Source organism: Stegodyphus dumicola, chromosome 2, assembly GCF_044657685.1.
Source record: "Stegodyphus dumicola isolate Sdum_Otavi_A_Nest chromosome 2, ASM4465768v1".
Lineage (NCBI taxonomy): Eukaryota > Metazoa > Arthropoda > Arachnida > Araneae > Eresidae > Stegodyphus > Stegodyphus dumicola.
This window is the reverse complement of record NC_140769.1, coordinates 276731359-276747241: the sequence shown is the minus strand read 5'-3', so window position 1 is coordinate 276747241 and position 15883 is coordinate 276731359. Positions and strand designations below refer to the sequence as shown.

General features: G+C 28.4%; 1 protein-coding gene across 3 annotated transcripts in view; it reads right to left on the bottom strand.

Moving 5' to 3' along the window:
- Positions 1-1269: 1269 nt before the first annotated feature.
- Positions 1270-15883, bottom strand: part of Dlg5 (MAGUK family member discs large 5) — a 95898-nt gene continuing 81284 nt past the window's right edge. For all 3 annotated transcript variants that reach the window (XM_035364813.2, XM_085812185.1, XM_085812186.1), the window contains exons 24-26: positions 15570-15679; positions 15366-15475; positions 1270-11276 (exon numbers count right to left, since the gene is read on the bottom strand). In XM_035364813.2, the coding sequence (XP_035220704.2) occupies positions 11173-11276; positions 15366-15475; positions 15570-15679 (324 nt within the window). In that variant the 3' untranslated portion in view covers positions 1270-11172. The remainder of the gene's footprint in view (positions 11277-15365; positions 15476-15569; positions 15680-15883) is intronic.

Below are 15883 nucleotides of genomic sequence, written 5' to 3'. Positions count from 1 at the left end.
CTCAGCATGTTCTGCCATCAAAACGTCAAAGGCATCTGCGGTGCTTCAGCTTCTTCAGACGTCTAACATTACATCCACGACTGTCCACTCACTTCTCACATCAAAGCCTTCTTTCTTCAACTCCAGGGTTCACATAGCCCCAAAGACCTACAGGATTACTACAGACAGCAGGGTGTCAGAACTATCATAGGGTATGTCTATTCTAAGAGAAGCATAACCAGGTCTTGGCAACTGACAAAATGTAAAGGCAGCAAGCCTCCAATCATGTATATATGTAAATATTTCTAAACTAATCCTTTTTGCTAATTTTACACTAATATATCCAAACAAATTGTAAGTTGGAGCACCCAACAAAAATAATACACTAACATTACATCTGTTTATCAATGACTAGCCGTTACGCGGCCAGCCGTCGTCTGGCTTTTAAATGTACCGGAAAAATGCCTGAAAGAAACACCAAACATTAAATTTAAAAACTGCACGGAATATTACTCTGCAGAGCAACTTTATCCCCCCCAAAAAAATTCAATAAAAATGTATTATATATATAAAAAAATGACAATGAAATATGCCAATCTCTTAAAAACAATGACATAAGAAATACGATGAAATATTGTTGCAAAACCCATATTTCTAAAAGAATGAAACTATTCAAAATGATGCGGTTTCATCAAAAATCTATCAACAACAATAAGAAAGGAAATTATTGCCAAAAATTACATTTTTAAAGATGTGAGATGTGAAAAGTGTACTCGGAAGCTTCATTTAAAAAATTCTTTAAAAATACAAAATATTATTATTTTTCCAAAATTCTTTTTGTAAAAGCAGTCGAAAGGATAAAAGTTTAACGTGTTCAAAAATAAAATAAAATAAAATAAATAAATAAATAAACTGTACATTTTTAAAAATAAACTATTTTAGAAAAAATCCCGTTGAAAAGGTGTTAAGCTCACTTTGTTAAATAAATCCGTATTTAATCAATTTATTCAAACATGAAACTTATTTTAAGTTCGTAAAATAGCTAAGTGCCTACATTTCATGACAATGTGAAAATTTAGTGTGTAGAGTGAAATCTCGCTTTCCTATAGCCCATTATGTCTCAAAATGATGCAATTTTGTCACAAAACATAAAATAAAAAAATTCGAATTCGAATTTTGAAAAAATCGCTTCGAGGTGCACTGGCTCTTGTCTGGATGCACCTATGTACTAAATTTCGTAGCCGTGGGTCTATTCGCTTACGCGCAGCGCGAACGAAAGACACACACACAGACAGACTCTTTCTTTTATTATACGTAGAGATGAATTTCAGTTTTGGTCTTTGTGAAAAATTGGTTCCAAATTTCTTTCTTTCTCTCTCTCTCTATATATATATATACATAAATTTCTATTTCCAGTAATAACTTTGGCTTATTTGAAATTTAAAATATGCATCTACTCTTCGATTTTTATTAAATATTGATTGTAAAATAAATGAATAAGTAAAAACAAATAATTACAACTGAAATAACAGATTTAACAATGTAATCATTTACTCTCTATTTCACATAATTATACATCATAAACTAATATCCACACATTTTTCAGAAACATAAAGCTGAATTTTACATGACTTGTTTTTAAAATGATTAAAACCGATTTCCCATAACCAACTTTAAAAAATACAATATAAATCAATACTGTAATATATAATGTTATACAATTCAAATTGTGGAAAAGTAATATTTGTTTTCTTGCATTGCAAAGTAAAAATTATCACAAAAATGCATGCTTTCTAAAGTCAAAATAGCTGCAGCACATATAAATATTATCACTCACTAATGGAAAAAACATACATTGGGAAAACATCTTCATCAGCACATATTAAGGAAATCAAAAAGGTTGTCATGTTGATTGGGAAATTAAAAGGTTACAAAAAATAATTCAAAAACTTTTCGCCAACTATATACATCCTTCTCAAATCCAACAATTTATATAGTAGCAAAATCATACTTTCTCAACATTTTTTTACATTACAAAAGAGCTTCTGTTAAAATATCAGTTATGAAAACAACACTGTGCTTTTAGAAATTCAAATATTTATACATCATCTATAATAAGACTGACTAAGTACACTAACAAGTGTTTGTTCATTATATAAGACAATTTTTAAATACCTACTTAAAACTCCTAGCCATTTTACAAATGAAAAAAGCCAGAAACCACTATTCACAAGCAATGTTGTAGACATGTATTAGCTTAAAAAATAAATAAATAAAAAGAGAAAGAAAGACAGACAGAGAGAAGGAAAATATAGATATATTTTAATTTTTAAAAAGGCTAGAACTGTACTGAAAGATTTATAGTAATGACTAATTAAATATGTGAGTAAAATCTTGTTTTTTAAAATTCTAAACATAAAGTTCCTATTTTTATTTGTTTATTTATTTAGATAAAGCATTTCATATAATTTTAGGGGTAATATCTTTCCAGCTATTTAAATTTGGTGTAATAACTGTTAGCTAATTTTAACCTTAACTAGTTTTTACACACACCCTTGACTCTTCCAGATATTCACATATGTATACACAGCCAGAGCCTGACTAAGGCAGAGGCATACGGAGCACTTGCCCCGAGCCCTCAAATCGAATAGAAAGTTTATTATTATAAAAATTTAAATATCTCCAAAAAGTTTGCTTGTTCATTACTGGAGTAGTGAAGCAGAGAGGGAGGGGCAAAAAAGTTTTTGCTCTGGGCCCTATACACAGCAGTCAGAGAAATAAATATAAATGAACTGGCGTAAAAAGTCCTTTAAATAACAATTACTATTAAAATGAACAAATCTATTTTCTCCGGTCATCATAAATATGGAGTTCAGTTAAATTCACAAATTTGCTTTCTCATTGAAAGCAATCTTGCTTTTAGCATATATAAGTTTTCTTTCTCCAAGAAATATTCTTTATAATACCATAAATAAATTTTAAAATGAAATAACAAAAATAATATCGATTAGATTATCAGAACTAACATACTTGATTTAAAATCTAAAAGAGACTTTTAGATTCTGAAGTAATATTTAAAGGGGAGAGGAGGCAGACAGGAAGTCGAATGCTTAACAAAATAGTTCTTAAACATCATAATTATTTGCATATTTCTGTTATTAAGTGCTTATACACTTTCAGCTGAAAGAATAATAATTGTTGTTACCATAGAAAATACAAGAACTGGCAAATATAAATCATTATCCACATATAAATTATTGAAAATTAATAACTTAAACCCAAGTAATTAATAACATATTAAGCATCTTTTTTTTAAAAAAAGTTACTTTTCATGTGTGTTTGCTCAACCAACCTCCTGCAGTACGGATGAAATATAATGTAATAAGAAAAAAATAATTAGCTTTCATAATAAACATTTATAACATTCTTTTCGTCCTTTGAAATAACAATAAAGAGAAAAATTTTAAATATTTCCCATCCTATGTTTCATACTAGTGAATTTCGTTTACTATCAGACATATGTATAACACTCATATATACATAAAGCACATACGAAAATTACATTTAATAAATATTATTGCTCTGTTCTGTCATTACAGGATTTGCTGATAATTTAAGGAAACAAAAATAATCACACGTTCTAGGACTGAACCATTATAAAACCTCAATTTAATGGACATACAATAACTAATCTTACCTAATTAGTTAATAATAAATTAACAAGTTCCACTACATTTTTAAGATAACCAAAAATAAAAGAGAGATGCTAACAATTTTTTAAGTTGATTTCTATAACAAAGAGAAATTATTAATCTTCAAGGGAAAAGTACTTATGTATTAGTTACAATGAGTTTATAGACACTATTTATACAGGAAATATACGACACATGCTATTTTCTAAATTCATTAACATATCATCTGCATCAAAATCGTTTTATGATCAATTATTTGCCAGATATTTTACCTCTAAAAAATTAATTTATACAAAATATTTAACAATAAGATGCTGAATACTAAAATGATTATTATAGCTTAAAATGAGAACACATAACAACCTTATAGCTTAATATAGCAATAACATATATTCGTAGCATTATTTTTTATTCTCAGATACTCTTCAAAACCTATCAAATACTACTTGTATGGAGGAACAGAGAAAAACTTGGATTTTTGCAGTGATAGAAGGCAGTACTGAACTTTAAGGAATTTTTTTAAAAAACTGATAACTATTAAAATTTTTGTAATTTAAAATATACGGAAAGTGGAATAAATGATGACTTCAACAATCATCATGCTCTTACATTTTAAATAATATAGGCATATAAGTTTAATTAAAATTGCAAAAAATGGATAACGGTAATTATTTAGGTCTGATCAAAATTAGATATGATAAACTAAGCTATGTTGCCAAAATGTGCATGGAATATATATAAAAGCACTTTTTGTGAATGGACAGCATTTTTTTCAGACAATAATTACATTTGACCACAACACCTTTTTCGAAAGCCTGAGACATTAAAAGTCTCAGAAAGTCTTAGTCCATCAAATTGAGGTTTTTTATTTTACAGATAATTTTCTTCTCATAATAATTCCATATAAAATACATTAATATTAATCTGTAGCAATTCAAAAAGCTTTAGGACGGATGGATCTAATCTAGCTTCTTGGTCTAATGAGCAATTAAGGTAGGTGGCAGGTTGAAGCTTTGGCATCGCCAACAATACCATTTGTTCACTGGCCTCAAAATTTCCGATAAAAAAATGAATGGCAAAGGATTTCATTGCTTTTATCACAAGCAGCTTCCATTAAAGTAAAAAGGAATAAAATGCAACTTATTGTTTGACACACACAGTACACAGTTTCATCAAATACTTTAAATTTAATTTCTTGCAAGTTTTCAGATATGTAAAATGAAATTCATTTTTAAAGGAAATTATTGCTTAGAAAATGATATTCATTAGTTATATAAAAGCGTTATGCTCATTAAAACACATAATGAGTTCTAAAAATTCAATTTATGATAGCACAGAATTGAAATAATTGCAGTGATTTGCATACCAAACTAAAGTAATCTCATTGTAGTCAAATGGTCTATACTCACAAATTTAATATTTTTTAATTCTTTGAATGAAAGCAAGAAACAACTTCTTGGAAATAAGTAAGAGGATATAGAAAATATGAGAGCACAGGTTGACATGAGCTATCTTATAATCAAATAAATTATTTAAAAGCTGGCAAAAATGCTAAAATTACACATGTAACATATTTTAATAACAAAGCTCAGGACTAGGTACTAAAAATTGAAACTTATAAAGGAACTAAGCTGCAAATAATAGCAGAAAATATATCTTAGAATAAAGATACTTTTTTTTCATTGTATTAAAAATTACCCTTGGGGGGGGAACATATTAGTCATGGCAGTGGTCTCTAATTGCACACCAGCTGAAAGTTTTTAATAACTACTTATTAAAAGATACATAAACAGTAATAAAAATGATGCCTCCCCAAAAATAATAAAATCAAATACCAAATTTATACTTATTTTCTATCTGAAATCTAAATGTTGGTGTTTGCAAGAAATTTCTATTAGTTACACTTTATAATTTAAACGCATTGACAGTTAAATATTTAAACTTTCAGCCTGACATTTATTCAAATGAATTAACTACAAAATAACTTACTTAAAAGGATTAAAAAATTCAAGCAAATTCTGCAGATGCATTTTAAAAATACAAAATAATTATGGAAGTATTTTTACAAGAATGGAAGGAATAACATTGTACTATAAATATCATTTACAAATAATTTAAAAGGATTCTTTTCATTTTTGGCATTTAAGATATGCGAATTTTAAAATTTTAAGAAAGGCCTGAATGTCAGTTCTACATACGACCTAATACATAACAAATTCTATTTACTACTAAAAAATGCAGAATATATCAGTTTGAAATATTTAAATACCCTGTGATAATTTTGACATATTAAAAATTACGTACAAAAAAAGATGCAAATTTTGCATGCACAAAAAATTATAGCAATGTACAATTAATAAACTACAAATACTTAATAACATTTAAATTTTTAAAAACAGATACACACAAAAATTCACTTAATTAAGGTTAAAAAACAGGTAAAAACTGATAAATTCAGAAAAAAGAAAACAGAAAGGAAGAAGGAAAACATTAAATTTTTCAGTTTACTAATGACCAAAACTGACCCCCCCCTCAATAAAAGCTAATGCACGCAAAGCATTCGGTAAAAAAAATTTCAGCCTCGCACGAACAGGATAAAAGTGCTTTTCAATTTACCCTCTGGTAGCTAGATAACAGGAAACTTTAGAAAAATAGAATTATGACTATTTAAATAATTTAAACATTATCAAGAAAAAGATGTACCTCATTTATGATAGATATTTAATAATGTTATTTGTTTCTTTACATTATTAAATATCTATCATAATATGTTTATATTATATTAGCATATTTACAACACAGGCATTCAAAGTTAAATTTAAACAAAAGACATTAGCCAAGAACTGATAAATTATATATGCAAATTAAAAACTTATTCTATAAAATAGCCTATTAATTCTCTCTCTCTCTCTCTATATATATATATATATTTATATGTATATGAATGAAAGTGTAAAAAACTGGCACAGAACAACTTAAACAGGACATTTAGTAACACTGCATATGAACATCACTGATCATATCTACCAATATATACATAAAATATGAAAGTTTATAGTTCTTTTGCTTCCCAGAATGTTTGTGAAAGTTCTTTTTATCCAAAGAATGAAAAGGTTTTTAAAATTTAATTTATTAATTTGCTTGGTAAGTTGTAACATTTTGAATAAGCATGCAAAGTTGGAATTTTCACTTATGACCATTTAAAGAGTGCATCATGACTAAAAATTATTGCAAAATTTTGGATTTACAAAAGTGATGCAGTGAAAAGACTCTAGATAAATATAACCAACATCTGCTGGCAAAAATTATTTCATGTGAGAGGGGTATAGCACTGCCTCAAGTAACAATGGAGTTAAATGAGCATAAAATGTTCGCTTCCTCGTGAGTTTTAAATTCTGAAACCCAACTTCATTATCCATGATGAATGCACAATATAGCACCATGCAATTTGCTTTGCTTGGTAATTTAGAGATTGGATTGGGTGGTCACCTGACAACTGGAAAAAGCCTGGTTTCAGCAGTTATTTTTCTATTTCAGGCAAACAATAAAATTTGTGCATATGTAAGGAAAAGTAATGAACCTCATGATGCCATGGATCCTAAATGTCAACAAGAGACCACACAGAATTTGATGGCTCTGTAATGGGATGGGATCTGTTTAGCTGGCAATCTGTGCCAATCTTAGTATGTCTGCAAACACATCTAACAAGTGAATGCTGACTGTCATGTATGTTCCTTTTTGAGTCAAACTTTTTCAAGCTTGTATTCATTCTAATAGTTTTATTTGCCTCTAAGAGTAGCCACACAAATCTACAGATGATTACAGTTACAGAAACACTTATCTCTGCAGATAATGCTATACCATCCAAGCCATCACATCTCGCCATTATCAAACACATTTGAGATGCCACACAACAGGCTGTGGAACACAGATATCTTACACTTTTAAAATACGAAATTGCTTTGCAGGATGTATGTCATTTATTGTCCCTTACATGCATAGTTTATTTTTCTACAGTTAAAAGATGGTTCTGTAGAGCATTAAACTGATACGCCAGTTTTTTAATACTTCAGTATGTGTGCATACATATAAATATGCATATAGTTTCAGAGACTTAAAGATTACTCTAATTTTTAATTAAATTCAAACACAAGTTAATTATTTAATTCAAATAAAATTTAGTTAATTTTTTTATAATTTAATTATTTAGTGAATAGGAACATCTTCAAAAGACACATAAAGAAACTACAGTAAATACTAATGCGTAAACATGCCACAATGTTTAACAGAAATTTAAAGAATCTACATAAAAACTGTCCTTTTCTTTAAATTAGAAGCAACAAAACTTTTACAATTTAAATCAACTGCAGATAGTGCTTTGATCTGATTAGCATAAAGGAAATTCACCATTAATCTCAGGATTACCTTATTATTATGATTTTGCATATTTTTATAGCACGACTGAAATTTTATTAAACTTTCCCCTTCCTTTCAAAAAAGAAAATATACAACATAATTTCATAATATTCTTTAAATCACTGACTAACATCTGTTCATAAATAATTTAATACAATACAATAGTATTGAAAACAACACATATATCACAAGAGAAATCTGCCATTACAATTCCTATTATCAACATAATAAACAGAACCAAAGAATTAAAAATGAAATATGCTTTGCAAATCAAACTTTTTACAGCTTGTCTTAGATTAATACAAATATCAAAATGCACTACATTAATACTGCTGTCACCTTTATGTATTAAATTTCATACAGGGTTTACATGTAATAGGGGTGTACTAAAAGTGACACAATTCTAACACAAGGTCAAAGAACAAACTTTGTTATTCGAAATGCACATATACAAATGAAATCACAAGACAAAATATTGCTATTTACTTATTTTTCCCAATTAATTAATATACCATTACTTAATAAAAGCTACAAAAGTATACTCTTAAGATTGGATGATAAAAACAAATTCTTCAAATAACTTATGTACTTTATTTTTATAGCTCGTCATTACTCCTAAAATTGAATAAAGGCTGATTGCATGCACAAATGAGTACACAATTAGATATGTCTAAATCAGGGGGAGGGGGATCCCCAAGCTTTTTGTCCTTAAGAGCCATTTTAGAATATCTGTTGGATGGCAAACAACATTTACTTTTTCAAGGTAAATTTATAGTTGGATAGAGTTAATAATACATGTACATAAAAAAAGAAATCGGTCACATTTCACTTTGTGCTGGTGTCTGTGTTGGATGCTATTTCTATTTCATTAAAAATGAGAAAACTTTCACATAGAATTTTATTGAAAACTAAAACATTTTCATTGTGATCGCACAGTGGTAGGCACACTTTAAATGATTGGAGGGTATACAGTTGGGAACCTGATCTAAATGAATAATATTACTTCAATAAACACCACAAGCTTGAAAATCAAATCAAAATTTTTATCAAATTAGAAATACAAAATTAAAATTTATTTAAGACCTGGGGATAAGAAGTGATGAATTCAAAGAAAGGCAATAAAACTGACCATTTAAATTCTTACTGAAAACTTAAAGCAGTTAGTCCTGGAATTTAGAATATATGTAAAATACTACATAGAACACAAGGAATAAGAACAGTTTTTGTAAAATCTTGCATATACTTATTCAATGAATATTTATTTTAAACTTAAAAGAAATATGCAACATATATACAATTAATGCATTTAAAAATAAACAAAAACAACTCCACGATACTGATACAGGTGCATATTAATTACCCTAAAAGCTTAAGAATATAAAACATCAAAGTAATGAAAAATAAGTTTCAATAACAGCTTATTCAGAGTCAGCTGTTCACAGCTTTCTCTGCTAATTATTAGGCTGCACAAAATTCAAACAAAATTCTAACACTTAACATAAAAATTTAGACATATATACTGCTCTCAGATTGTTAACAGAACTACACTGCACATATGAAACTCGTTCACAGTTACATGCAAATCAAATTTAGGTGAAATTTTAATTTTAGGTTTGAATTAAACAAACATGACTGTATACCAGGGGGTTCTGAACTGGGTGGGGGAAATGTGATCAGCCTTTTATTTACTTGTCTAGGATTTAGTTTTGGTTTATGAATAAACATAAATATTTTATTAAGGTTTTGGTATTTATCAAAATTTTTCAAGCTTAATTTATGAAACACATTAAATAATAATCTAAATGTAAATAACTATATATGTATTTTTCAAATTTTGGAAAGGATGATTCTCTAGCAATGGCGAAAGTGTAGCATGGGACAAAAAAGGTTATTTTGTTTAATTATGGCAAAGCACTTAGAAAGCTATCTGCCTAAATGGAGGACTTTCGAAGGCTAACACATGGGGAAACCCATGAAAACACCATTCAGTCAGCCGATTTGCCGGGATTCGAGCCTCAGACCAGCGACTTTACCGCACGGCCCAAAAAAGGTGGAGAACCACTGCTATAATATGCAAGATTTTACAATATAGAGTACTGGTTGCAAACTGAACTGTCTTCAGAATTTTATTAGTGTTTTATTTTTTTACTACACAAAAATTAAATTCTCACGAAATGTAACTTACAATTAATTTTTAATATAATAAACTATGGAAAATTCTAAACAAAATAACCACAGATATATTGCAATTTATCATAAAAAGTACTTTTTCATTTATTATACAGTTAATAATTTATATATACCATTGAAGTATTGTGTAAAGCTTACATGATTATATTGTAACATGCTTCTAGGAGATATATAAAAATTACTTCCTCATCTGTCAAAGTATGTTTATATAAATTAATTTTTACAGTCATTAATTTTTAATTTATAGAAATTTTTTCAAAATTTATGCTTTTAATTTTAGAAATGCAAGCTCAAATTGTGCATGCTGACATAAAGGGTTTTACACAGCTATAAAAATAAAATTTAAAAAAAATTAAAAATTATAATTTAAAGCATCACATAATAAATACTGATAATTCTTCCTCATTCTCATATCAATATATTAATAACAGTAAATGATTCTGAACCATCAATTACTAAACAAATCTTACTTCTATATAACAAACAAGCTGCTCGCAACAATTCGGTAGCATTTGTTAGAAAAAATTAGATTTATATATAAAATCTGTTAATTTTAAAATGTCAAAAATTTAACATAATGTAATTTCAAAGACATTTAGACAGATGGAATCAATCACTTGCATAATTTAACAAAGAATGAGAAATGTTTTATAGTACATTTTTAAAAAAATCACTTTAAAAAGTACCCCGACACACAAATGCGCGCGTATAGCACAGTCTATCTCTGTACATGCATCATATATTTATTTATACAGCTTCATGCAAGTGTTCAGTTCTTCGAATTCGCAGCAGATGGACAAATGAGCAATTAGACGTGGTTTCAAGTTCAACACCACTACAAATTTACAAAAAACGAAATTTTAATTTGCAAGGATATTTATAATTACAAACTATGTTATAGTGAACCACTAGGCACCCATAATGCTTTACTCTGCTCTTCCTCTACACAAGATTTCACCTGAGTGCACATGTAGGCCAAATTTGAGCCTGGAATTACAGCTAGAAAATGAAAAAGGAATACTAAGCAAACAATTGCAAAATATGCATTTTAATATAAAAAATTTTTTGTGTAAAATACAGCAGTTAAAAAGCATTTTTTATTTTTTTAAAACACCACCAGTGTTCCATTACAATATTATCATTAAAAACGTTGAAAAAAAAGGAAGAATTAGATCAAGAACAAAGTACAAAATTATATATGTAATATATGCTCTCGCCAATGCCATACACATTTCAGTAATTGAGGATTTTTACAAGAATGGAAATTCCTATATAACTTGTAAATTTAAATTTAAGGAGAGATTTAAGGAGAGAAGAAAAATTAGATCAAGTACAAAATATATACATGATATATGCTTTCACCTACGCCATACACATTTCATTACTTAAGGATTTTTACAAGAACATTCTTGTAAAAATCCTTAAGTATTCATTAAAAATATATTTTATACTTCATTTAAAACTTGTAAATTTGAATTTAAGGACAGCTTCCAGATCATTTCTTTTTTCCTGTTTTCTTCTGTCACAGATGCCAAAACTTGAAATATAAAAAATGGAAGATTCTTGTGCAAAATATGGGATTTTTGGAAGGTTTTCATGGTGTATGTCAGACCCATTTCAAGAACATCCAAATTGACTTAAATTCACTTTATACTAATTTAATCAGGTTACCAAACTATTCATAATGATCCCAATATAAAATTTATCAATTAGATATTTTAAATTTTATATTCTTTTGACTAATTTTACTGTATAATTTTCTTACACTTTTATACTGAGAAAATCCTCACTAAGGAAACAATAAAGATTTTATATATAAAAGTACCTTCAAATACAAAAATAAAAGTAATACTCAATGTACATATTATGAATTTTATTTATTTATTATTATAATATAAACTTAGTATTGTGTTATATACTGAAGCAAAACAAAAATAAATACAAATATTAACAGAATATACAATGATTGACTCTTTACGAAAAATTCTACATATGCTTATAATTAGACCAAGATAAATCAGATAAATAAAATTTAATCAGAAAAATTATGCTAAATATCACTGGGAAATGGTATTTGTACAATTTAAGTCACTAATCAGTAAAATTCATTTATTACTAGGAAACATTTTCCTTAGTTAAGACTAAAAATGGAAAAAAAAAAAAAAAAAAAAAAAAAAAAGGAGATTCTGTGATCTACTGTTGATTCGATAAGAGGTGTGGCTATAATCTAGGAGACAAAATTGTTCAATATTTGCATATTTAAATAACTGAAAATGAAATTCATAAGACTTCTGATGCATACTACAAAACAGAATGGATTCTACATATGATGCCACTAACTATAATATTATGAAGAATTATTAGAATAAAATGTTAAACAAGTCTATATTGATACAGTAAAATTACAGAATACAAACTTTTTTTTTTTACACCCAAAAGACATGTTAGTCATAAAACATGATTTTGCATTTTTTCATCTTTCATCCAAGTCTGTTGCCATTCAGAAAAATGTAACATATTATTCTTTCACATTCAGTCTGATTGCTATTAATTAACAAACTGAACTATTTAAAAGCAATAGACACAGTCTTCAAAAATACGATTTTTTTTTTTTTTTTACTTCTTAATAGGATTGATTTAAATATATATGCATTTAATTCATGATATATCTAATTAAAAACAATACATGTTTTTACAGAATTATGTTATATATCTTTTTTTCATTTTTTACATATACAGAAACTACACAATGTCCCCATGTTAGTCTAAATACATATTCATTTAGTATCCTATAAAATGATCCGCTGCGACCCCTGAGCCATCTCTATCGATAAATCTTGACTGATAAACAAATTTAGGGCAATTGCTAAAATCTAAACCTTTTCAGAAATTCTGAAACTGACTGTATAAAATCACATATTATAACTTGCTGATTCTAGGAACACCAAAATATCTGAACAGTGATGATAGGGTACCTTAAGAGGTGACTTATTGTTCAGCTGCACTAGTAGAATAAGAGGATACGAGTGTGATATTATCAACACAGGGCCACTTTGCTAAAACCACAGTGGCTCTATAATGGCAAAAGAAGCCTTCTTATGGGATATCTCAACACATCTGGACAGTTCTTTATGCACTATCACGAATGTGCTCCTGCATTCTGTCATGCCCTTCATGCATCCTGAAGGATTCGGCAATACGATCTATCACTCAACCATACCATTAAATTCAGGAATAGTTAAGAAATATTTGTATGAAATCCAAGCATGTTTTTGCATTGCTTTACCTTTTTTCAAGTGTGTTGCCATTCAGAAAAATGTAACATAGTATTCTTTCATATTCAATCTGTCTGTTATTAATTAACAAACTAAACTATTTAAAGGTAGTAAACTAAACTACTTAGTTTATATTACATTTTACTTTTGATGTCCCATGATTTAAATCCAGCTGAAAACAGACTAACAGTACATCTAATATTAATGTCCAAGATCAAGTCAGTATCTAGGACACAGTTGTGACAAAGACATACGACAGAGTTGCAAGCCAAACTGCAATACATATGGCTTGCATTTACTCCAGAAATTCTCAGCATTTGATGCAGTCAATACTTTAATGTGCACATGCAAACTATCACTGTGCTATTAGAGCAATGGATATTCAATTAATGAAGTATCTTTATTGTTCATTGTATAAATATCTAGCTAAAAATTTGTGTAATACGTGTATAAGAAATAAGCTTTTGGAAATAATAAATAACTAAAAAAAATTAGTTTTAATCTACTCAGATTACCTTCTTCATTGCTCAGAAACAGCATTTTTTGAAAACTGTTACAAATACAGCATTACAGTCAAAAGTCGTTAATTCGGACACCCATAATCCGGAATGATCTATAATCCGGACCTCAAAGCTACAAACTTTCTGCGCATGCGTCGCGTTCACGCATGCGCACAGGCGTTTACGAGAGTGCATAAGACCCTTACAGCTGCGAATATGTTTGTGCGCATGCGCGTTTAATGTGTAACGGAGTTATACGCTAAGCTAAAGTTATCTAATTCAGTTAATGTTGCAGATTGCGTTGTTCCTTAATCTTCGAATTGGATCCGGCTTATTTTTTGCAGACTGTTAGAGCAATTTTATAAAAGTAAGCTTGAACTTTCGATTATGTCAAATAGAATTTCCGATATATATTTACTACAAAGCGAAAGTATGTTTTGAAATCCGAAATCTGTTTATCAATTTCACGCTGCTCTGCCACGCTGCGGATTGGAAGTTGATCTGTCAGCACTATCCTTATCTTCAGAGCAGATGTTTTTATTTTATTTGGTTTATAATTCTGTACTAAGTGTAGTATTTCATCTCGATATACTCCGTTGATATGATTTAAATCAAGTTCCTCGTTGTTATTCGCTTCCCATAGTGAAGAAAGTGACCCAGAGGTTATTGAAAACGAAAACATTTCGATTGACAAATTAGTCGGAATTCTCAACACAGCAATTATAGGACTTGAACAGCGGAACTTTGTAACTAAACAAGAAATTATGTCTGTTTAATAGAATTAAAGAGAAAGTATTATCACATGAAACGAAGCAACTTGCATTGAAGGAAATGTTTAATAAAGTAAACAAATAAATATTAAGCTTTTTCTTTTTGTAAATTTTGATACCCTTTAGATCATAATTGTTCTTTATTTCATAAATTACGGTTTCATATTTTTAATTTTGTAATTTCTGCATGCCATCTTACCAGATTTAAACTGATGATCTATAATCCGGAAAAATCGACAATCCAGAATCGCCGAAGTCCCGATGAGTCCGGATTAACGACTTTTGACTGTATTACTCTATAGCATTGCACACAGGTCCTCATTTTTTAATATTGCATGTCTTAAAAAACCTTCAATAATAAATTTCTAATGAAAGGATAAAAAAAAACTTTATAAATAAAAATAATGCCAATTTAATCATGACATTTTCTAACAGATCAATCAAAGCAATGCTATTTAAAGTGAATTCACAAGATAAACATTTCACAAAACTTAAACTACATAAAATTAAAAAAGAATAAAAATATCAATATTAAAGCTGTACCATTAATGAGCTGCTTATATTCACTCTCTATTTTCAAGGCATGTTCAAACATTTCTTTAGCAGCTTTAGTAGTGACTTTTTCTGTTAAATAACGAGAATCCTTAACTTCCCTAAAAAAAGTATTAATATGAATAAAACAGCGCAACAGAAAGAGATTTCAGTGATGAAATTAACAATTCATGAGCAAAAAATATGACAATTTACCTTATTTGTTTTGTAGATTTATATTTTAAAAATATGACTATTGGGTAGATCATGCATTGGTTTAAACGTTCCACTGCTGAAAGACTACAATCCAAAAGAGCATGACAGTTCTATAAAAGACAAGAATATAAAATTTAAAAAAAATTCATTTTAGGTTAATATAAATGTGCACTGTTATCATGTATTAGGAAAACACTCTTTAAACTTATCATAATATTTTAAAGCTTCATTAACCCCCCCCCAAAAAAAAGGGTTTATAGTAAAATACCTTAATACTAATACAAAGCAAAATGGAATGGATATATCAAATGTTC